Source organism: Malaclemys terrapin, chromosome 9 (genome assembly GCF_027887155.1).
Source record: "Malaclemys terrapin pileata isolate rMalTer1 chromosome 9, rMalTer1.hap1, whole genome shotgun sequence".
NCBI lineage: Eukaryota > Metazoa > Chordata > Testudines > Emydidae > Malaclemys > Malaclemys terrapin.
In genome coordinates, this window is record NC_071513.1 from 17,282,008 (window position 1) to 17,304,475 (window position 22,468).

At 47.0% G+C, this 22,468-nt stretch overlaps 1 protein-coding gene across 1 annotated transcript; it reads right to left on the reverse strand.

The window, feature by feature from the left end:
* Nucleotides 1-331: 331 nt before the first annotated feature.
* Nucleotides 332-16,262, reverse strand: RAB39B (RAB39B, member RAS oncogene family). The gene is made up of 2 exons (XM_054040363.1): nt 13,655-16,262; nt 332-4,180 (listed from the first exon to the last, which is right to left on the reverse strand). The coding sequence occupies exons 1-2, from the start codon at nt 13,867-13,869 to the stop codon at nt 3,754-3,756; spliced, it is 642 nt and encodes a 213-aa protein (XP_053896338.1). The 5' UTR covers nt 13,870-16,262; the 3' UTR covers nt 332-3,753.
* Nucleotides 16,263-22,468: the final 6,206 nt, after the last annotated feature.

Below are 22,468 nucleotides of genomic sequence, written 5' to 3' on the forward strand. Positions count from 1 at the left end.
AGTTCGCTTTGCTTTATATGGGGCCAGATCAGCAGCTGGTAGCATGTATTCTAGCTTCATTGAATTCAGTGGAGCTAGGACAAGTTACACCAGCTGAGGGTCTGGCCTAGGTTGCTTTAATATTTTGAATAATGACTGTAACTGTCACTGGCTGTGAAGCACTGAATTAATTTAAAAAAAATCCATTGGGTTTTTAGAATAATTCTTGTAGAGCTGTATTGACTTTTGATAGACCCCTATTGATTTTCCTAGGATTCTTTCACCAGGACAATGAGCGCATCTTAAATAGTGGCCACCAAAACACGCATCATTAGAGAAAATGCATGGTAGATTTGTTGTAAACAGAGTGCATGTTGTTTATTAGTTTGTATTGGATTTTCAGTCATGGTTGCTGTGTAGAAGTACAGAGTTACTAGATGGCTTACTGATGAAGAATGGGAGTGCGGGGGAAGGAAAAAACACAAGGTTTTTCTTTACAAGATTTGAATTTCACATAATCACATTAACAATTTTGCTAAATACAAGCATGTTTCATTCACATACAGCTAAATACAGCGGGGTTTTTTCACATTTCATTACAGTGCATAACAGAAAGCAAGGAAAAGTGTACAGTATACTTTATTCTGGAGGTTCTGAGAAATTCCAGTCCAACATGCAGATTGTTTTTAATCTGGGACCTGTACCACAAAAAGTTTTGTTTTCCTTTGTCCTAGAGTAAAAACTCCTGGATTTTTTTTGAATGATACCACCATCTGATTTCTCTAATGCCTCTTGCAGTAGTCAAAGCACTAAAACCAGTTGTTAGAAAAGAATGTTTATCAAAGCCTATAAGGTTTTTCATTTTAGAAAAAGAAAAAACAGCCCAGACTTATACACATGACTGTATTACATTGTCTATTTGTTTTTATAAGCTGCCTAGAAAATGCAAGGAATTAGAAAACAGGTGTACACAATGATCTTTTATTCAATATTAACCATTTCCTTTTGTTTCATTATTTTTAAGTAGTTCGTTTCAGACAGCACAGATTTTTTTCTCATACTGTACTTTTTTTGAACTATACTTACAATACAAATTCAAGGTTTACTCAAAGCCTGAACAAGCTTTATGATTTTTCTAAATTTTATATTTAAATACTAAAAACCCAACCCCACTAACTGAAATGTAGATTTTCTGTATCATTAAAAAAAAATAAAAAAGGAAATGCAGTGAAAAGCTCAATCATTTCCCCCATCAGTGAGGTCCTGCAATGCTGGCTCGTGAGACTTGGGTGATACAGGAAACATGATAGGCCCCAAAAGTTTTACTTCCATCCATGTTCACAGAGTATTACTTGATTAAACCAAAGTCTCTACATTTAAGACAGATTGTTTAAACTAGAAAATCTGAGACAACTTTAGAGCCGACTCAGCCTTGAAAGGCTAAAATGGAAGCTTGGCATATTTTCCATTCAGTGAATAAAGGTACATAAACATTGGACCCTTTTAAATATGGCTGCTCTCATTCGTGAAGGTGAGAGACTGACAACTCCGGGTAAATGCTGCATGTGCCTCACCACACTCCACCAATGCCCCTCAGTTCTCGCTGACATCAGTGCAAGCTGAGGGGGGATCGCCTGCAATACCCGTGTTGTTGTAGGTCTCTCCTGAGCCAAGATTCCCAATCATGCCAAATTGAGCCATTCAAGAAAGAGGTTTTGTAATGCACACTGCAGACTGAGGGCCATATCTACCTTCTCTTGAAATCATTGGAAAGGCTTCCATGGACTTCAGTGGGAGTTGAATGGGGGTCTTAGAGTTAGGCCAGCAAACTGAATACAATTGTAACCTAATCAGGATTGACCATTGGTATTCAGAAGTAAAAGGCTGTATCATTTCCCGCAGCCAACCCCCATTTCAATATCCTCTGGATCTACGTTTGCTATGAATTCACAGTGGCATACCATGTTTGCTCTCACCCGCTGAGCTCAAGGATTGCAAATGTTACTAGAAAATTTAAAAGTAAAATATTATTCATTTTAATTTTTTACAGCTTTCATACCTAAGCAATGGTCTTGTTATTTTTATGATACAGTCAGGCTCAAATGGTACAAAACACAAGAACGGATCTGAAGAGCGACAGATTCAGCTTGTCAAAAATCATACTCTTATGGAACATGGTACCTTAGAGGAGCAATTAGAAGTACTTTATTCTTGTCTACCTGGAGGCCTGTATTCAAATGCTGGATCTCTTAGTGGTTTGCCTAATCCCTCATAACCAAATTAACAGTTTGGCTTGTAAAGCTCGCAAACTTGAATAAATGTCACTGTATGTTTTGCTAACATGTTGATCCTCCTCGGCACAATACAGGTGCATTGTTACCCTTCTGCATTCCAAAAGCTTTAGTTAATACAGTACTTACACAAAGCAAAGCTGAAATGGTAGATGGTGTTCCCAGAAAATGGACACTTAGTTATAGCCTTTGTAAGTCAGCTACCTGCCTGGTGTAGGCCCCATCTTGGGTAGAATATAAATAAAACAAAGAGAAGACATTTTCTCCTATGCTTCTCTCTTCTTCCCTTTTCACCCTCTCAGACACTTCATCTCTATCCCCCTCCTTCCACTTCCTATTTCTCTCCTTCCCCAGATGCCAGTAAAGAAAGCAACACAATAAGAACAGAAAATGCTGCCACTAGCCACTGCTTTCAGTACTGGAACCAGCTCTTTCCCTTGTTCTTTAAAAGGAAACCCCACCTTCCGGGATGTATGATGCTCTTGATTTAAACCTTCTTTAGTTTTCTTTTGTTCTTTCCTTTTTTCCTAAGGAGCAATGTAAGTTTACAGTGAAATGCTGCCAACATCACTCTACTTCTGACAGTAAGACAGAAATATCTGCATTTCCCACCTGACTGCTAATCACTGGTTGCCATGACCCATCTGTAAGATACTGGATCTGAGGATACACTCAGGAAGCTTTATACTCCTGATCTGTTAATTATATTGGAAATCCATATAGTCGAGGTACTTCTACTACAATCATGTAGAGAGATAATAAGTATTTATAAATTCATCCGATAATGATAATTGGAGTGGTCATGCTGGACTTGGCCCTTAGTCTCAGCTAGGCAGGGCAAGGAAAACACCCCTCTTCAGGGGGATGGTGATGCTTAAGTTTTAATTATCAATAAAATAACCCTTATTTTCCTTTTAAAGTACCATATTATAGTCTTAGTCTATGTTTTAACGAGGTACAAGAACATTAAGCCCCAAAAGTGTGTGTGCCACATCTGTAAAATGTTTCTTTTGAGTTAACCCTGGAAGTAACATTCATGAATGGAAACCGCACTATATTCTAATCTTCCTGGAAATAAATTGTTGATGCAAACCAAGATTTTCTCTCTCCTCTCGTGTGTGTTGTATTAATAGACTGTTCAGACTGTGGCTTCAACACATGGCATAGAAAAACAGTACGTGTAAAATTCCCTGTTCTGTACCATCTCATTCAGATCCTCTCTTGTTCTTATGCTTCCCGTCTCCTATAACATAAACATGCACCTTTGTTCATTCTCATATAGGTTTGTAGCCCTCCCCCCAGTTCTGAAAGAGGTTATTTGGAACTGACCATTTCTTTCTTGGTTCTGTTCCTCTGGTGTCCAAAACAACGTGTGAGGCCATTCACCATGCTAGTGTTACAATCCCTTTCCATCACACTGAGTTCACTTAATAGAGTATGTTTGATTAGTAGAGTTCATCATAGCTTTTCTCACTAGATGTGATTAGCACAAGCATCTCCTATCTGATTTCACCACCTCTTCTGAAGAGTGCACTACGTTCGGTACAAACCCACTCTTTACCCCTTCCCAGCCCTCCTGGATCGAAATTTCCCCCCTTTTAACAAGCTCGTATATATCTCGAGTCAGGTCAGTGAAGGCCTTCTCCACGTTAATGGCATCCCGAGCAGATGTCTCAATGTACTTCATGCCATATGCAGCAGCCAGTTTCTCAGCCTCGTGTCTAGTGACTTGCCGCTGTGTGTCAAGGTCGCATTTGTGACCTACCAAAACGAAGACAATCTGGTAGGGCTGGACGTGCACCTTTGTCTCTTCTAGCCACTCATGGACGTTCTGGAAGGACCTGCGGTTTGTAATGTCAAATAAGAGGAGCCCGCCTACTGAGTTTCTGTAGTAGGCTCTGGTGATGGATCTGAAAAAGAACCCCCCCCGCCCAACAAGAAAGTAAAGATCATTTTAGAAGTTGAACATTTTGGGGGCAAGTTTTGTCCTTTTGTTGGTGGTGGTTGAAATTTTCATTTTCCCAAACATTTTTGACCAGCTCTATTTGCTAGCAGGTAGTTGGGTTCAAAGATTTATAGGCAAGAAGGGGTCATTATGATCGTGTAGGCTGACCTCCTGCATAACAGGCCAAAAGAATTTCACCTGATAATTTCTGCTTCAAACCCACAACTTCTCTTTGACCTATAACATCTCTTTTAGAAAGACAGCCAGTATTGACTTACAGACTTCAGATGACAGAGAATGCACCACTTCCTTTGATAGGTTGTTCCAATGGTTAGTCCCCCTCACTGTTAAAAATTACTGCCTTATTTCTACTCTGAATTTGTGTAGCTTCAGCTTTCAGTCTGTGCCTTTGTCTGCCATCTCAGAAATCTCTTCCCCAGGTACACCATGATCAAGTCACTTCATGTTTAGAGCCACTGTACCATACCCCTTCCCTAAAAGGGGTCTTTTTGGAACCAAGCACTCAGCAGGTTCTAGCTTTTTGTAAGGCAAAGAGGGTGTTTTCAAAGGTCTGCAGTGGAGTTGGAAGCCAGAGCCTAGAAACAGTGTGAAAAATCAGAGGCATCATGTGCACACACATATGCACTTTCATTCTCTTATGGCTGCTGTAATGGCTTGTGGTAGAGGCATGACAGCCAACACATTGCTAAGGAACATTCAAGCCGCTCTCTGGTGCAACACCTGCTTGAAGCAAGGTGTTGGGGACAGGGATATTATTGATTGTTAGCAATGATACGGTTTAATAATAATGCTGGTTGAAAATATGAGGAACAAATTCCACTGACACTATTGTCCCTTTTGGGAGGGGAAGGGGCCAAAAATATCAATCTTTTCCAAATGCTGGCACCAGCACTATTTGCTCATTATAATTTTTGTTGCCCTGCAAGACTTGAACTCATGGGGCTAGAGCCACAGAAGCCTTTATGCTCCTAACTGCTGCTTTTGGCACCTACGTTCAAAATGTAGCCCCTCAACCCCCTGCTCGGTTGCTGCCTAACCCTGGAGGCACCCAAAGTTCCCGGGCACCTAAGTTTCCCCTGCTAAAGTCTCTGCCCGTAGGCATATGCAAATCCATCGAAGTTCTGCCACTGCTGACGGAGATGGAGTGATTAGAGCACTCACCTGGGAGGTGGAAGACCCAAATGCAAATCCCCAGTCTGCCTAAGAGGGAAGCGAGTGCCCGAACCACGGGGCTGTCGGGCATTCTGGGGTGGGCTCACTCAATCTTTTGTGTTGCAGCTGTTTCACTTTGTATAAAATACTTCAACAGTCATTGGGCCAAAGAACGAATGACGCTATAGCCATGAGGTTGGTTCATTCTCCCTGCAGCCCCAGGTTCCAGTTCCCTGCTCCAAGGGCCAGCTAAGTATTTTACACAACACGGAACAGTTTCAACAGGAGAGAGGTGTGACGTGTATGACCCCTTCCTGCAATAGCCTCAGCACACCTTATTGAATTAAGTTTAAGTGTCTTTGGAGACCATTGTATTAAATGCAAAGGTTAAGTATTATTCGGGGCCTGGATGATCAAAGGGCTATATTGAACAATGTGTAGGGTGGCCAGACAGCAAGTGTGAAAAATTGGGATGGGGGTTGGGGGTAATAGGAGCCTATATAAGAAAAAGCCACAAAAAGCGGGACTGTCCCTATAAAATCGGGACATCTGGGCACCCTAACAATGTGGCAGACAAGAATGGACTTTTGGGACAATAGGTATGACATGGATTTCCTGGGGAATCACTAGGAGGAGAATGCAAAGTCCCCAGGTCCAGTTATCCGAAAACCCAGCCGTTTGAAGTTCTGCCCTGAGGAGAAGACTGTTGTCTGCTGATTACATGTTCCCAGATCAAAGGGCCAAGCTGGACACAGGAATGCGGGAACTATTCATGGCTGTTCTGGTTCTGAGCTAAGGTGGTTATGAATGTGTAACCACAAAAAAAAAAAACCCTTGGTGGGTTTGGCTGGACTGGCACCTACCAGAGCCCTTGTTGGCATTGGGGTAGTGATCGTTAATAAAGAACCTACATGCATGCTAATAAACTGAATTGTTTTTAATGTTTTCTTTGTAATGCTTTTACCTTAAGAATAAATGTGCTTGCTTAGAAAGAGCTGTGGGGTAACTTGTAACTGCTGGCCATTACAGCTGCTCATGGGCTTTGAAGCGAATGGAAAGTGTAGATGTTGGCCTGGTGATGCAGTCTGGCTTGCTGGGGATATCACAGGTTAGATAGGGAACTGTGCAGCCTGGAAAAAATCTCAGTCAGGAGGGCCATAGTCAGGGATGTGGTCTCTGCCCAAGAGAGGTGATGACTAAAGAGCTGGAAGCTTACAGTGGGTGCCCTTGTTGGACTATGACGGGAAAATAGAGGTGGTGTTTCCCTGAAGTGGGACAATCCCCACCCCAGAATACCTATAGCCTGGTGGTTAGGGCACTCACCTGAGGTCAGGTCCCTGCTCTGGATCAGACAGAGTGGGGACTGAAGCAGGGTTTCCCACACCCTGGCTGAGTGTTCTAACCAGTGGACTGTACGGTAAGAGGGCGCCCGCTCCTTCCCCTCACATGTTCACGAGAAAGGACTGACCTGCTTTAAGCACCTACTGCAGGAGAGGGTTCCTGGCTCTGAATCCTGAGTGGAGGGAGGCACCTAGCCACCTTTGATGGGCAGGGCTTAGGCATCCCCCCATTGGCTAGCTTAGGTGGCTCCCTGATCAGCATGTTGGCTTCTGGCTCCCATTGTTAGGCTCCTGACTCTCCATCTGCATTGTCTAGGGAGCCTGGGGACTGAGGACTCCAGTGGGCAGCAGGGCACCTAAAGTTAGGCATTGCAACGCTGAGCCTAAGTCCCCTTTGTGGATCTGGCCCATGGTAACTGAAGCATCTGGATTTTCAGGTGGCGGATGAAAAATGAAGGCCCCCTATACGTGTTTTACAGTCCCCAGGCATTATTAGCATGAACGTTGTTTTTCTTTTCTGTACAATATGTGACATAGAAGAGTCTGACCCAACTCCCTTTGCTGTCAGATAGGAGTCTCTCCATTGCCTCCAAGAGAACATGGCTCAGGCCCACAAAGAACGGCTCCTACATTAACACTCATGTGGGCTGATTTGCCTGATGGAACAATCCCAAGCATACAACAAAGTGTAAGAAGGGCATTTTGATTGGCATTAGGCCTCTTCCTTTTGTTTCCAGCTCCACTGAATTACAGCCATAGGTACTTGATCCTTCTACTGATTTAGGCCCCAATTCAGTTGAGCACCTGTGCACCTGCTTTTGCTTCGGTGCTTTTGCTATTAGGCTTCTAGTGGAAAATAGCAAATGCCAATGGATTTGTGTCCTGACATGCCTCAGGTCTGACCATTCACAGGTTCTCTGTTCTCACTGCTGCAAAAAACAACATGCCGGGAACCGCGAGGCACCTTACAAGAGCTTTGCGAGCCAGGGCAGCTGCGTGTGCAGCGAGAACGATGACATGAGAGCAAGCCAATCTGTGTATTATTCATGCTGTAAACCGAAGTACTACAAAACCAGCCCGTGAAATTTAGCCTGAGCAGATTTACATTTTGATGACAACTAAACTTGAGTAAATACCAAAGAAGCTGTAGAATGATTGCTGACTGGTGTCTTCTGTGCAGGTTAAGGGATTCATTGTCAATCCAGAAGGAAGTATACATTTCTCCCTGGAGGAGGTCATGCTCCTGAACACTCTTTCCTTTGTGGGATCCTCCTATTTCATGATGGAACGTATTGCTGCTCTTTTATCATGGCACAGGAACCGATTTCTCAATCTAGAGCAACCAGAATCATAGTGAGGGGTCGGTGGGTCCTGCAAAATCTTTGTGTATCCAGAGAAATTGCCCCACAAATGACTATTTGGGGCTCCCAAGTTTTGCTTTATCAACAGCAAGCAGCACTGCTGTAAATAAATATATGGAGATCTACCTATCTCCTAGAAATGGAAGGGACCCCAAAGGTCATTGAGTCCAGCCCTCTGCCTTCGCTAGCAGGACCAAGTACTGATTTTTGCCCCAGATCTCTAAGTGGTCCCCTCAAGGATTGAACTCACAACCCTGGGTTTAGCAAGCCAATGCTCAAACCACTGAGCTATCCCTGTAGTGTGATGGGAGAAGAGCCACAGGGCAGAGAGAGAAGAGAACACGGAAGAAGAAGGATTTCTTGCCTGTGCTATAGATAATCAATGCCCTCCCAAGTGTCTGGCTCCAAGACATAAGCAGCTCTGAATATCTGGGTGATTGCTATCTAGCCAGGTTCTTGAGCCTCTAAGTTCTCCCCCTACACTGCACAGCACATTCTGCTTCCCAGTGTATTCAGTGCTTTAGCCATAGCCCCTCTTCTCTCTGGGGCAAACTCACCAGTGATGCAAGAGGTGCCTTAGAAATATTTACTAGGACATACATTAAACACCGGGAGGGGTGGGGTCTCAGATCATACGGATGGTGAGGCCTCCCACCTTTGTTGAAAGAGCAGGACACGTCTGGGGAGGAGAGGATTCAATCTTTAAGCAAGATGCCCTTTTTCCAAAAGGTTTGGCATGAGAGAAGCAATAATAAAACCAAAACCAAAATGAAGCATTTCGTACGGTCAGACAAAAATCATTTCCCCTCCCCATTGCTCATCTTTCAACCTCTGGAGCGGTCATCGTTTCACTGGTTAAGAGTCAGGCAGGGTTATTGTTAGGATGAAGAAAGAGTTCTCCTGCCCCTATAGTCTAGCCAGGATGGACAAAGACCCGAATTTCTAATGTAAAAAGCATCAGGAAAAAAATCAATATTAAAAAAAAACTGAACTTCCTTTTCCAGATCTTCTTTGTATGGCATCAAGAATGAAAAACTCAGGCATGAGTCCATTTTTCTTTTTGCTCCTTTAAAGGTCTCTTTTAAAATTGTGATGTCACTATATACGAGTACTATATACTATTTTTACAACATTGTGGAGGTTTCTAAAATCTGTTTGCTCGAATTTCTTCTCCCTGGGACACAGACTTTTCAGGAGTACTTGTGGCACCTTAGAGACTAACAAATTTATTTGAGCATAAGCTTTCGTGGGCTACAGCCCACTTCTTCGGATGCCCATGAAAGCTTATGCTCAAATAAATTTGTTAGTCTCTAAGGTGCCACAAGTACTCCTGTCCTTTTTGCAGATACAGACTAACGCGGCTGCTACTCTGAGACTTTTCAGGCTTGCCTATGAAAGCTAGTACCAGTGAAATACGCTAGCACACTCATGGTAGTGTAGGGCAATACTGCACTAGCTCCCAAACATTTTTTCATAGGTTGAACTACTTCTTGAGATGCCCTTTCATGGACACACCCCCTGCCAACCCCAGCTTCCATGTCTTCACTACAGCAATTTCATTGTTTGCTTACATGGAAAAAGTAATTCTAAAGTAGTGTTAAAGACACAGGTGAAAATAAGCTTGCTTTGATCTCACAGCTGTGGCTACTGGGTTATTTCCTCCTGTTTTGTAGCTGTGCTGTTCCTGGACCTGGATTAGGGTTAGAGCAGGGGTCTCAAACTCAATAACCACGAGGGCCACATGAGGACTAGTAGTACATTGGCCCGAGGGCCGCATTTACTGACACCTCCCCCCCCCCCCGCCGCCCTCAGCCCCGCCCCCACTCCACCCCTTCCATGAGGCCCCGCCTCTTCCCACCCTTCCCTGCCCCCATTCCAACTCCTTCCCTGAAATCCCCACTCCAACTCTGCCCCTTCCCTGCCCCCAGGGGTGTGGCGGGGGCTCAGGGCAAGGAGTTGGGATGTGGGGTGCAGGAGGGGTGAGGGGTGCAGCAGGGGGTCAGGGTGCAGGGTGCGGCAGGGGGCTCAGGGCAGCGGGTTCGGCTGCAGGAGGGTTCGGGGGGTGGGCTCTGGCCCAACACGCACTGGGGGCAGGGCAGGCCCCTGCGCTGCTCCAGGAAGCTGACGGAACCTGGGGAAGAAGGGGCGCAGGGGTGTGTGGGGCTGTTGCTTCAGACACCGCCCCCAGCAGCTCCCATTGGCCGCGGTTCCCCATTCGGTCCCTGCCCCCGGTGCACGTCAGGCTGGAGCCGCTCTAAATAAACACTGGGGGAGGGCGGGGGGGGGGGGCCGCGAGGAGCTCGCGGGCCGCAGAAAATAACCCCGCGGGCCGCATGTTTGAGATCCCTGGATTAGAGTTAGGGATACTTCCAGCATCCTGGAATGATCTTCCTGGATCTGATTCTGATCTCAGTTATTCTGATGTAAATCAGGTGCAACTCCACTGAAGTCTGTGGCTCAGTCAAAGTTAAGCACGTGCTCGAGTGCTTTGCTGAACCAGGGCCCAAAACAACATGGTCTGTGGGACACACAATATGCTGTGGAGACCAGTCTTAACCGGCGTGGACCTAGCTGGTTTGCTGTCCCAAATGTCTGTAATTCTGTGATTTCATGTCTTCTTGCCTTGAATGTATTGCTGAAGGCCAAGCAATTGGGTAATGTTAACAAGAACAAAAGACTTTGCAACCTGTGTTATGTGAAGATTTGTGTGGCCACCTGCAGCCCAGCTGTCTAATTCCATCAGGCAGCCTTCCAGCCACTTACAGGAGAAGGGAAAGATTCAATCAGCGATGGACTCCAGCTGGGCGTCTCCTGCTCAGGTGTAGAGCAGAACAGGCAGAGAAGCTAGGATGACCAGATGTCCTGATTTTATATGGACAGTTCCGATTTTTGGGTCTTTTTCTTATATAGGCTCCTATTACCCCCACCCCGTCCCGATTTTTCACATTTGCTGTCTGGTCACCCTAAGAGAAGCTAATCAAGATTTAGAATCACTGAGCCAAATTAAGACCTGGTCCAAATGGGTGGAACAGCAGTAGCTGTAAATGGGCTAGAATCAGGGGACAAGTAACTGAGTGGTATAATTTGCCCCCATCTAGCATTCAAAACGTAAAACAAGGGGTAACTAGCCTCAGTATTCCCACTATTTCTAAGGCTTTAAAGCACGGAAAAAATATTGTAGGGGAAAATCTTTCAAGCCTTCTTTATGCAGCATAAAGCATGGGGGTGGGCACATAGTGGCATAAGCTCATTTTTTAAAAATTCCTGAACAGGTCACCTTTACATTCCAAGCTCTAAGGATAGAGTCTGTATCAACTGAAAGCTGGGAACTGCCCTCTCCCAGTGGTATAAATCTGGTGTTTCTAGCCCTGAATGAATGCAAGATATTAAACCTTAAACATGTCACCAGCTAAGGACTGAACATTGTCCATCCCAGGCCAGAATCATCTGAGTAAATGGAGGGAGGGATTCAGCTACTAAAATGTTTCTGAATCAGGTTAACAAAAAATGGCAGCTTTTTGAAGCTGCTCAGAGGTTTCGAAGGATGGAAGTGGCCCACTAGGGAGTTGGATGAGTCAGCAGAGCGCAGGTGAAAGAGGTATGATAAATACAATTATCACATGGCTGCAATTTACCACATGGTTCTGCAGTGAATCCCGTGGATATCCCCCATATTGTCCTTTTCTTTGCTAATGAAGTCAAGTTTGCTACCAATTAGTCTCTTAAATTACTAGTCCCCATTCAGTATTCAGTGCTAGAGACTGTGAGGCACGCTACCACAGTACTCTCCCTTTATGTAACTGTCATTCACAGACAGCCTAAAATCCTTGAACTGGCCTGGTTGATCTCCATCCCACAGCCTAGAGCCTTCAATGAAGCTGCTGCACTTTTGACAATCCGGTTGCATATTTAGATGCCTCAGCTAAGGCCTTAGCAACCTAACTTTAGGCAACCATGTTTGAAACGCTTGTCTGCTGTTTCTTTACTCCAGCCTGTTCCCTGTTCTTTCTTCACCTTCCTGCATAAACTGCATTTTTGATGTGAAGAAGGTAACAATTTGCAATGAATTTGCCTTGACTTTCTGTGCTTGGTGAATATTTATGCCTGTTCCCATAGCTAACACGCAGAGATCTGTTTTGATTTATTTTCACTCGGGCCAGTGGGAGGCAAACAAGACTTGTTATGTTTCAAAATCTTCCATTCATCCTCCGTGGTACAGAGAGAAGCTGTGTGCTTCTATATAACTTGGGCAGACGTTAATACACGCTCAGAATGTGTATTTTGCCTACTACATCTTTTTGGGCTCAGCAGAAAATTAAAGACGAAATCTTCTCTGTGCCATTGACTTCAGCGGGAGTCAGACGTGAACAAAGCAAGCGGGATTTGGCTCTAAATGGAATTACATCTCAGTCTCTGTGTTATAATTTATAATTTTGGCTTGCTCAGTATATTGCACAGATACGTACAAATCAAGTCTGAAGAGGGTATGTATGGTGCTACATCTTGTTGCTTGAAAGACTGTTTAGAATTCCAGTTTGCATAAAATAGTATCAATGGACAAATAATTCATAATGACATCGAGGGACCATATTTCAAGGCATAAGCATTAACTGCATTTTCTGGCTTCCAAGGGCCTGATTTCTCAACCTTCACATATTAACAATGATGGTTTTTCTAATCAGAATCGTACCAACTCTTTCAATTTCATTCATTCCACCTCTGAGGTTTGAAGGTATTGTTCTGTTGCATCAAAAACCAGAGCAGGCTCATTGAATGGAAACCCACCTAGTTCTTTGTGCAAAAGGCAAAGGCCTCCCAGAAAAAGGTGAACAGCTGCTAGCTAATTTCATTCACTCTGGGCTGGACAACACCCCCAGCCAAAGGGGAAAATCCAGATTCCCTCCATCTCACACACTTGAAAAGCCAGCTCTGCTCTCCGGCCCAACAAGGAGGAACCAGCATTTTCTCCATGTCCAGGTGTCTGAGGGTTGCAGTGTAGTGAGGGGCAAGCCCTGGGGCAGATCTGATGGGTGCTACAAACAGGCCAGTTAGATTTGCTCTAGCCCGGGCGGGGCTTGCTGCCTTCCCTGCTCCAGTGTCAGATGGTTGCCCAGGCCCGCGTCCGGTCACAAGGAAAGAGGGAGACCTGGGATGCGGCCCCTGCAGCCTGTGGGCGCTGCCTTGAACACAGGTGCTGTTGGGTCCCACACTAGGTGCTTCCATCACCTCGCCCTCCTCCAGCTCAGCCTCCGGGAGGCACCGGCTGAGGTCAGGCCGGTCTCGGGGAGCTCCACCGCGCTGGGTGCGGGCGAAGGGCCCTGAGCCAGGCCCGGGGGTTGGCTCCAGCTTTGCTCTGTCGCCTGGAGCGGGCTGGCTCCTCTCCCCCGGGCCGCCCCTGCAGCCCGCACTGCGCGGCCAGGAGGCTCGATCGCTACCCCAGCACCACGGCCAGCCAGGGCATTAACTGAGCCACCCCGGCGGGCTGCAAACCAGCCCCGGGCGAGCTCGCTTTCCCGAGCCAGCGGAGCTCGGGCGGGCACAGACCCCCACCGCCCCTCCTCTCACCTGAATCGCTCCTGCCCGGCCGTGTCCCAGATCTGCAGCTTGATCCGTTTCCCCGGCTCAATCTCCACCAGCCGGGAGAAGAAATCCACGCCCACCGTGGGGTCCGAGACCTGGGCGAAGCGCCCCTCGGTGAAGCGGCGGATCAGGCAGGATTTGCCCACGGTGGAGTCTCCGATCACGATCAGGCGGAACTGGTAGAGCCAAATCGCTTCCATGCTTCCCCCCCCCCCCAGCGGCTCGCCCCTGCGCCCAGGTCTGGCCTCGCTGAGCGCTGCGCCCAGGGCTCGCCTGGTGCAATGCAGCCTTTGCAAAGCGCCTAGTACCAGGCACGCTCCACGCAGCCCATGCCGAGCCCTGCCCGGATGCGAGGGAGGCTCTGCGGCCAGCAGGTGCCCGGCGCTTCTGCTCACAGTCCTGCAGCCGGGTCCAAGGGAGGCACCCAGCAGAGGGCGCTGTAGGGACACTGCCCACCAGAGGGCGCGCTGCCTCGCCCGCACTGCCCACCAGAGGGCGGCTCAGTCTCACCGCTGCTGCTAGGTTCTGGCTCTCTTCTTTAGGAGAGAAATACAAGCACTACAAGGGCAGGTCTGCGTGGAAGGTGGGTATCAGGGAAGCCTTCAAAATGCGTGGGATCGCTCTTCCCCTGGCCAGTCATGGTCTCTGGCTGCTGGGAAATCTTCTCGAGGAAGATGCGGGTGGCAGGATTGCACCCCCGCCTCTGCCTCCAGTTCTGCAACACACACGCAAGATGTCTCTGCTGGAAATGCAAAGGTCAGATGGTCTCCATTTTGCCCCAAACCCTCCTAGATTTCCCTCTTCGCCACCTGTTGTTTTGCTTTTTTAATCAGGATCCGACATGCATTTTGCTACTGATCCGTATTTCCCTTTGCAATTGCAGAGAAATGCTTTTGTAATTCATTGAAAAGAACTTGGCAATGGCTGGCCTAGTTACAAAAGCAGAAAAGGGGTTGGATTGAATTTCCAGCTCTCATTCAAGGGCTCCAACCTTTTTTTTCCTCTCTCGCTGTGTTAACACAAATATCTAGAGCTATAATTCAGCAGCCTAAATCCAGGTCAGCAAGGAAGGACTCCAAGAAAAGGTTCTGAATCCCCCTCTTCGGTACCCCTCACCAAAACAGAATCCACCCTGCACACAGGAAGATCAAAGCCTCCAGGTTCAGGAAGTCCGATCTTGATTAAAACAAAACAAAAACCCAACCCGATGCTAGAAGGCTTCCTAGGCGCTATTATTCTGTGCCTCCAATCAGGGATTACAAAGGGGATAGTCCTCAAGGGCACCCGGCTAGCTCCAGAGCAGAGGTTTCATTTCCCTGCAGACAGAAGAATCGCAGCACTTCCTCCAGTGTGGACTTCAGTCGCAGAGATGCCCAGGGTTGTAAAGATGGAGAGCTGGTGAATAGGGGATGCTGGGGATCACAGAGCTGATGAAATGGCAGCAACATCAGCACCAAACACTCTGACTCATCATTGGCATCAGCAGCTACTGTAATCCCCAGGATAGAGGAGCAGCCACCTTTTGTCTTACTCTACCACATTGACTAGAAAAGAAGCTACTCACCAAAAAAAACGAACACAACAGAGATTCATATTTTAGCTGAAGACAAAGGAAATTAGCAAACGGATCAACCTGGTAAAAGGAAGAGGCGCATTGTGCAAGGCTCAGCCACCTAGACATGCTGGCAGTGAACATCTAATATTATCATGATTTATTATTTCTATTTTGGGAATCCCCATAATGTGCTAGGTGCTTTCCTCATGTGTAGAAGACACTGTCGCAGATCCAAAGAGCTCACAATCTGGATAATGATGCTTTTAACTAATGGAACACTTTGTACTTGAAATAAAATAGCGACACTGGTATATCTTTGCAAATATTCACCCCTAAAACAAGTGGCTAATGAAAAATATTCGAAGGACGAATTATTTAAATATCACAAAACTCATTGATTAAATTGGACCACTTTTATTTTAGCAATGTTTTGAATGAGCATTCCTGTCTGCTACACAGTGCTGAGCACAATGCCCGGGCTCTAGAAGCAACAAACGATAGTCTTTTGAGCAACATCAGCATGCTTAGTGTTGTCCAAACAAAACCACAGAAACAAGTAGTTGTAGCTAGTAGCTTTCATCCTGAAGGAGCACACAGCATTTTACACATTTACCCATCACTTGCAATGCAGCCATCTCTGGAGTGGAACATGGCAGTTCTTTAACACCACATAGCCGTGTAGAACAAGCTAATTAGATTATAAACTCAGGGCGGAGACTATCTTTAACTCCGGCGTTGGTACCTAGTACAATGGCTCGTTGATCTTGACTGAACTCTTTAAAATGGAAAAACAGTATGCTGAAAATGACACCAAAAATGTTGATTGACATTTTTAATGTAGCGAATCACGAAAAATTCAAATGTTGAAAGTGTGGACAGTTGGTGAATCGTTTTGATGAAGAAAAAGGGACATTTTTTGAACAACAAGATTTGGTTTTGTTCAAAAAATTTCTATTAACTCTAACACGGATCTGGTAATAAATAATAAATGAAGAACAACTATATCCAGGTGACACTGCAAGGGCATTTATTTAGGCAGATGTGAATTTCCTAACTTGGAATTTTACCAGGATACTTTAGTGTTTTTATTCCTGTAAAAAATGTCAAGCGATTTTTAATGGACTTTAAATATATAATTTATTAATTCAAAATATTTACCCAGGAAGTTCTCATTTCAGTAATATCTTGGGAATGGAGGGAAAGGATGCTTCAAGTAGCTACAGAAATAGGGCAACAGCGTGATATTAAAAACATTAATCAAGGTTAGCTTTAAATTAACCAGAGTATTGTTAACAGTAATACTTGGCACCTATCAATTGTATTTTACCCAACAATTTCAAAGCATTTTGCAAATGTGAATTAAGCCTCACAACAGATCTCGCTGTTTATCACTATTTTTTCACACTCCGCCCCCTCCCCCCAATGTGTGTCTTACATTTGGACATTACAGAAGGCTAGTGAATCTAATGTTACAATTATTATTAGTCATTATTTTAGAGCACTTCAGCGTGTATTAGCCACTTTAAAGCATTTCTAAAAGACAAAGACCTTGCCTCTGTCCTTACAGGATTCCTAGTGCACAGCAGCTGAAGGACATGGCAAACAAAAGAGAAGGGATGAGTACGGCAAGGGTTACAATAATAAAACCACTTGGTTACTCAGCTGCAGGCAAATGGACAGCTCCAAGGTTGCTAGCGTGTGCCTATATTAACTTATTTTCTGTAGGTGAAACAAGAAGAAATGTACTTAGGAGAGCTATGAAGAAGGAGGAGGTGGCATCATGAACGGGGACTGGGAGGATGCTCCACTAGAAAAAGGCATAAATGTGAAGGTGGGTGATGCTTACAAAGAGTCCCCAGGCCTGGTATCGTGGGTGTGGCAGGTAACTGCAAAAGAGCCAGGTATGTGAGCCAGGGCTGAGTTCACAGTCTGATCACTGAGCTCCAGTGTGGTTTTCTTCAACATGGTGGGACTGAATCCCGAGGAATTCCCTGAGCATCAGGGCCTGTATTTCCCACCAGACAAGCCATTAGGGTCACAGGAAATATCCTTATTTTTATTTCCTTCAGACACATGAATACAGATGACCATAAACGGCATGACTAGGCAGCCCAGACGTTAATTAGTAGCAATTGAGAAAGCAGAAGAGAATGAGAGCCTCCGAGAAATTTTGTTCCGGGGCAATTTTGGAAAGTGATAAAGCTGGTGCCTAAAAGAAACAAAAGTGTGCAAAATACCTACTCGGACTAGCTAGCTAGAGGATGTGAACGTTTTCAGTCGGGTCAGTAATCTGCAGAGAGCATAAATGGACAGGAGAGATCTTAACAATGCCACATAGCGTATCCGTGATCTGTGGACTCTTTCCCATTGCTGTAATGACAGAGTACTGAAGGAGTTCTTTTTAAAAAATGCTGTTCTAAAGGTCAGCAGAAGATTTGTGAACTGCATAGTTCAGCCTATGGCAGAAAGTTTCAAGGCTGCCCTGAGGCACCATTCAAATCAGCACACCTGGCGAAACCTTTGGCAATAAGCTAGCAGCCAGTGTGACTCAGGGTTCCTTGCTAGCGCCCTTCATGTCCCACACGCTGTCTCTTTAACGGGAGCCTGGAAAGCCTCATGCCAGTTTTGAAAATGGCCTCAAGCCACATTCGTGAAACCAGCTTAGCATATTGGCAAACAAGGGTCTAGCTCCTTCCCTCACTTTTGCCCTGGCAGCCCCCTGAAATCAAAGGGTAGAAACAAGACAGCATTTGGCTCAAACTAACTGATGTTAGCCTCAGAATTGGGCTGACAGTTAACCCCTCGCAGGACCACTCCAGTGCTGGCAGAGCTGAACAGTTATGTAGTGCAGCCTAGGGTCAAGGCCCCTCTGCCAGGTGGACGGGGCTTACCATGTAGTCATTGTAGGCCTGGGTGTAGCTAAAACATACATTTGTTTGCTGAGAGTGTCTTTAGACTACAGAGGACCTGCCTTACTCAGAAACTTGTTTTAAGACAGGAAAAGCCAAGGGCCTGAGGAGAGGTCCTTTTTCTGTCTCTTCTGCAGCATGACTGCTGTTATTGTCATACTGATGGCTGAGGCTTTAAGTGTATTTTGCAGGCAGAGGGCTTTTAAAATGCAATTCTAGCCCCATTTCAAATCTGTGCTGGGCTCGTGTTGCTGTGCACTGAATTGCTGTGCCACTCCAGAGGCAGCCGCACTTTAGTGAAATGAAGCACTGATAGCTAGATAGTTTCAAAGCCAGTTTAAACACGTAACGTCAATTACAATGGGAAGCGAGCCTCCGAAGCCCATAGGCACCACTGAAACTTTCCACCCTAATCCTTAACTCTTACACTGCATTTCTCACACATAGATTGCTTTATTAGCCCCATTTTGCAGATAAGGAAAGAAGGCCAGAGTGCGCTAGCAGGACTTGCCGTATCTCCTACAGCAGGACGTGCTATCGTCTGTTCTTCCCCACTGTGGCAGGGCCTAGCTAGCTATCTTCTGGGCAAGATGCCCCTGCCAGCAGGAATTTGCAGGAATTACTCTGCATCTGTCTGTAAAGTGCTAACACCTGTACATATGGTAGAGGAGTTCTGCCTTCCTGCGCAGGGTTCTACCAGCTGCCCTGCACTCCTAGTGCCTTGGCACTGAGTGTGTGTGTGTGGGGGGGGGGGTACAGAGGGGAGGGGAGCAGTAGTTCCATGGCATAATCTCCTTCCCCCAGATCCTGCACATGCCCCTCTGCTCCGGGGGGCAGGGCCTGCGCTACTCTGATCCCAATGGATATCCCCACAGGAGTTAACACTGTGCCAGGCAGGCCAAACACAAGCCCCAGGCCTGTACCGCCTTTGGGGAGGGGTCTTTTCACGGGAGCCGGACTGAGCGAGTTGTGCACGAGCTGCCATCTCTACAGAGGGGCTGGTGCATGGCAGGGCTGAATCATTCCTTTTCCTGCCGAAGCCTGGCATACATTGGGTTTGGAGGCTGCCCGCTCAGGCTCCTCGCTGGGCCCCAAACTCCCTTCCTGAGGGGCCTATGCAGAGGAAACGCTGTGACATGAAGCTGACAGAGTTTTCTGTGCTTCCCTCCCTATCCCCCCCCACACACATACAGCCCCTGCGCTCTGTGGCAGGCAGGTAGGACACTGGGAATCACTCCTGCACTGAGAACTGAGTGAGTTTTCCTCTGCCTCGCCCAACACTAATGAGATGAATCAACTGAGGACTGAAAATAGCACAAGCAATTTGTGACTAACTAGCCAGTCATTGAAGGGCGTGTGTGTAAATCCTTTCGCTCCTTGGCCATGCAACGGGGTAAACGCCAACCACTGGGGGTTGCATCTGCTCTTCCCTCTGCTCACTGGGCAGCTTTGCTGGGCATGAACTGGAGTGCCTGGACCATGCACCCCAACAGCCTGATAGCCGCCGACGCTGCTGATTGAACAGCCTGCCCCCCGGGGCCAGTCTCCCTCCCATTTCAAAATTCAGCCAACTCTGCCGCTCATTGCAGTATAGTGGGTGGAAGTGTTTGATCAGCTGGTACGTAGCTGCACAGAGCACCTTGGCCGATGGCTCCTTTGTTGCTGGTCCTGCTATTGCACTGTGGCGGAGACCTGGCCGCGATGGGGCAGTGATATGCATTGCTATTCTGTGTAGCCCTGAAAGAGGCTGTAATGAAGCGGCAGGTGTCTCTATGTCCCACACTGCACCTGGCGCCCGCGGGCATCTTCAGGCTACGCTTGTTGTAAAGTTACCCAGTCTACAAACAACGAGCCTGTCTGAAAACCCAGCCCTGTTGCCTCTGGGCGTGACTCAGTGCAGCAGAGGGGCAGGGGCTGAGCCAAATGGTAAAGGCAGCGGGGAAAATGCACACTTGCTGTCTTGCAGCATTCTTGCTGCAAACAGGGAGGGGCCTTCGCGAGAGTCACACCGCTCTGCCATTTCAGCAGCAGCTTTGAGCTGCTGGGGGTGCATTGCTTGTCTCAAACCAGGGCCGGCTCCAAGCACCAGCTGGGCAAGCTGGTGCTTGGGGCGGCAGATTGTTCGAGGTGGCATTCCGCCCAATCCTAGGGCGGCACGGCCGCTTTTTGTTTTGTTTTGTTCCGCTCCGGCCTCCCTGTAGGGGGCGGCGGCGCAGAGAACCAGAACGTCCTGCAGGGCAGTCCTCTTCCTTCCCTCCCCGCCGACCGGAGCGGAGCCCTCGCGGCAGGCGGCAGCGCAGCGGGAGGGGCCGCATGGCAGTGCCCCTGCTGTAGCCCTGGCTGCCCCCTTCTCTCTCTCTCCTGCCCGCTCCCTCCCCCCCGCCCCCCAGCCGGTCCCCCTGCACCCGCGCTCCAGCCGCGCCGCAGGTTTTTTTTGTTGTTTTTTTTTCTTTGCTTGGGGCGGCCAAAAAGCCAGAGCTGTCTCAAACTGCTCTCAGGGGACAGGGGGTAAGGGTTCCTTTTGGCACAGGGACCACCCCAGAACTGCCTGTCCACTCAGGCCCCAATCCTGCTCTCCTTGGCCTTCATGGGAGCAAGAACAGATCTGGGGCACCACATATGCAGAAGACATCTTACAAGTAAATAAGAAGCGAACGTTTCCTGCTCACAAGAGAGAACCAACACGGGGCATAACAAGGGGGCCCACTACTCACCTGTAAATGAAAATGCCCTCCTCCCCTACCCCAAATGAACATTTCTCATTGCAACCAAATAAATCCCCCAACCTCCCAGCAGTGGAAGCCTCTGCTTTGACTCTTGTCTCATCATTAAGCACACTCATCCTGCCAGCACAGGGTGCCACCGATCAACTACCAGAGTTCCAGCGAGCCAAACAGCTGGCAAAAGTGCTCTGGAGAGTCCAGATTTTCCTGCGGAGGTGACACATGGTAAGTGCAATGGGAACATGTTTACAAGGACGGTGTTTGTGCTGAAAATGTAAACAGGCCCATTCTGAACATCTCTTGCTGCTACTGTGCGGTGTCGTAGCCATGTTGGGCCCAGGCTATTAGAGAGACAAAGTGGGTGAGGTAATAGCATTTATTGGACCAACTTCCGCTGATGAGAGAGACAAGCTTTCAAGCCACACAGAGCTCTTCTTCAGGTCTCAAGAAGACGACGAAGAGGAAGAGCTGTGTGTAAGCTCGAAAGCCTGTCTCTCTCACCAACAGAAGATGGTCCAATAGATATTACCTCACCCACCTTGTCGCTAAGATGGCTCGCTGTGAGGTTAGCAAGCAGCTGTGCTGTCGCAGTTCTCCTCAGCCATCGCAGCCCTACGGCAAAGGAGAAGTCTCTCCGATTTAGGAACACTATACACCCTTTAATGAGTGCAACAAGCGTGTCCCCACCGTTCTATAGATAACTTGCTGTCTCTTCCCCAGAAACTGTTGAGCTGCAAGTTAGCTCACGCAATGGCCAGAATTGGTGCCTGTGTTACTCTTCCTGTGGTGCGTGCTAATGGGAAACACCCATTTTCTGAAATGAAGCTGGTTTTTCTAGGTGTGGCAGAGCAAGGGATAGCTGATCCAGGGAACACTTTCACACCTGCATACCTCTGTCACATGAGTAGGTCCATGGTCTTCAAAGGGCCTACTCCAGGGAGCAGAAACAAACAAGTGTGTATAGCTTTTCAGGCTCAGAACCTTATGATTCACGGCCTGAGCAGCTACAGTGTTTCTTAAACTTTTCCATTCTGTGACCCCCACCCCATAATACAACATCTAGCCAGCGAGAATAGGAGGGTGGCATGACCCCCTCTCCCTGCCCCCAAAACCTGTTTGTGATGCCCTGGGAGTCACAGTCTCCAGCCTGAGAACCCATGATCTGCTATCACTTGATGCTGCTGCTGAGACACTCACTTCTGAGTTGAATGCTTTTGTTTAATAACATTTACTACAGTATTTGGAAGTGGTTTGAAAATTAATTGAAATGGTTGATTAATAAAAAGACAGAATTATCATTAAGTGCCGCTGCTAAATGGATAAAACTTGATTGATGAGGCCCTTTTTAAAAAGCGCACTGGAAAAAGAGGGGTTATATTTTTTTCGCAGAAATTTGAGCATAAACACAAGGATGCGGGGAGACTCCACACTGACATCAGACACTCTAGGCAGACCTGTGCTAGGATAGCTATGAAAACGAGGGGAACAGCAAGGAGCTGCCAGGGTTTTTATATCGGTTTGCTTTTAAATTTGTTAATCACGCTAGAAACATTTGTGGGGGGGGTCTGGACTCCAGTGAATGCTGGGGCGGAGGGAGGGCCTCTCCCCAGGG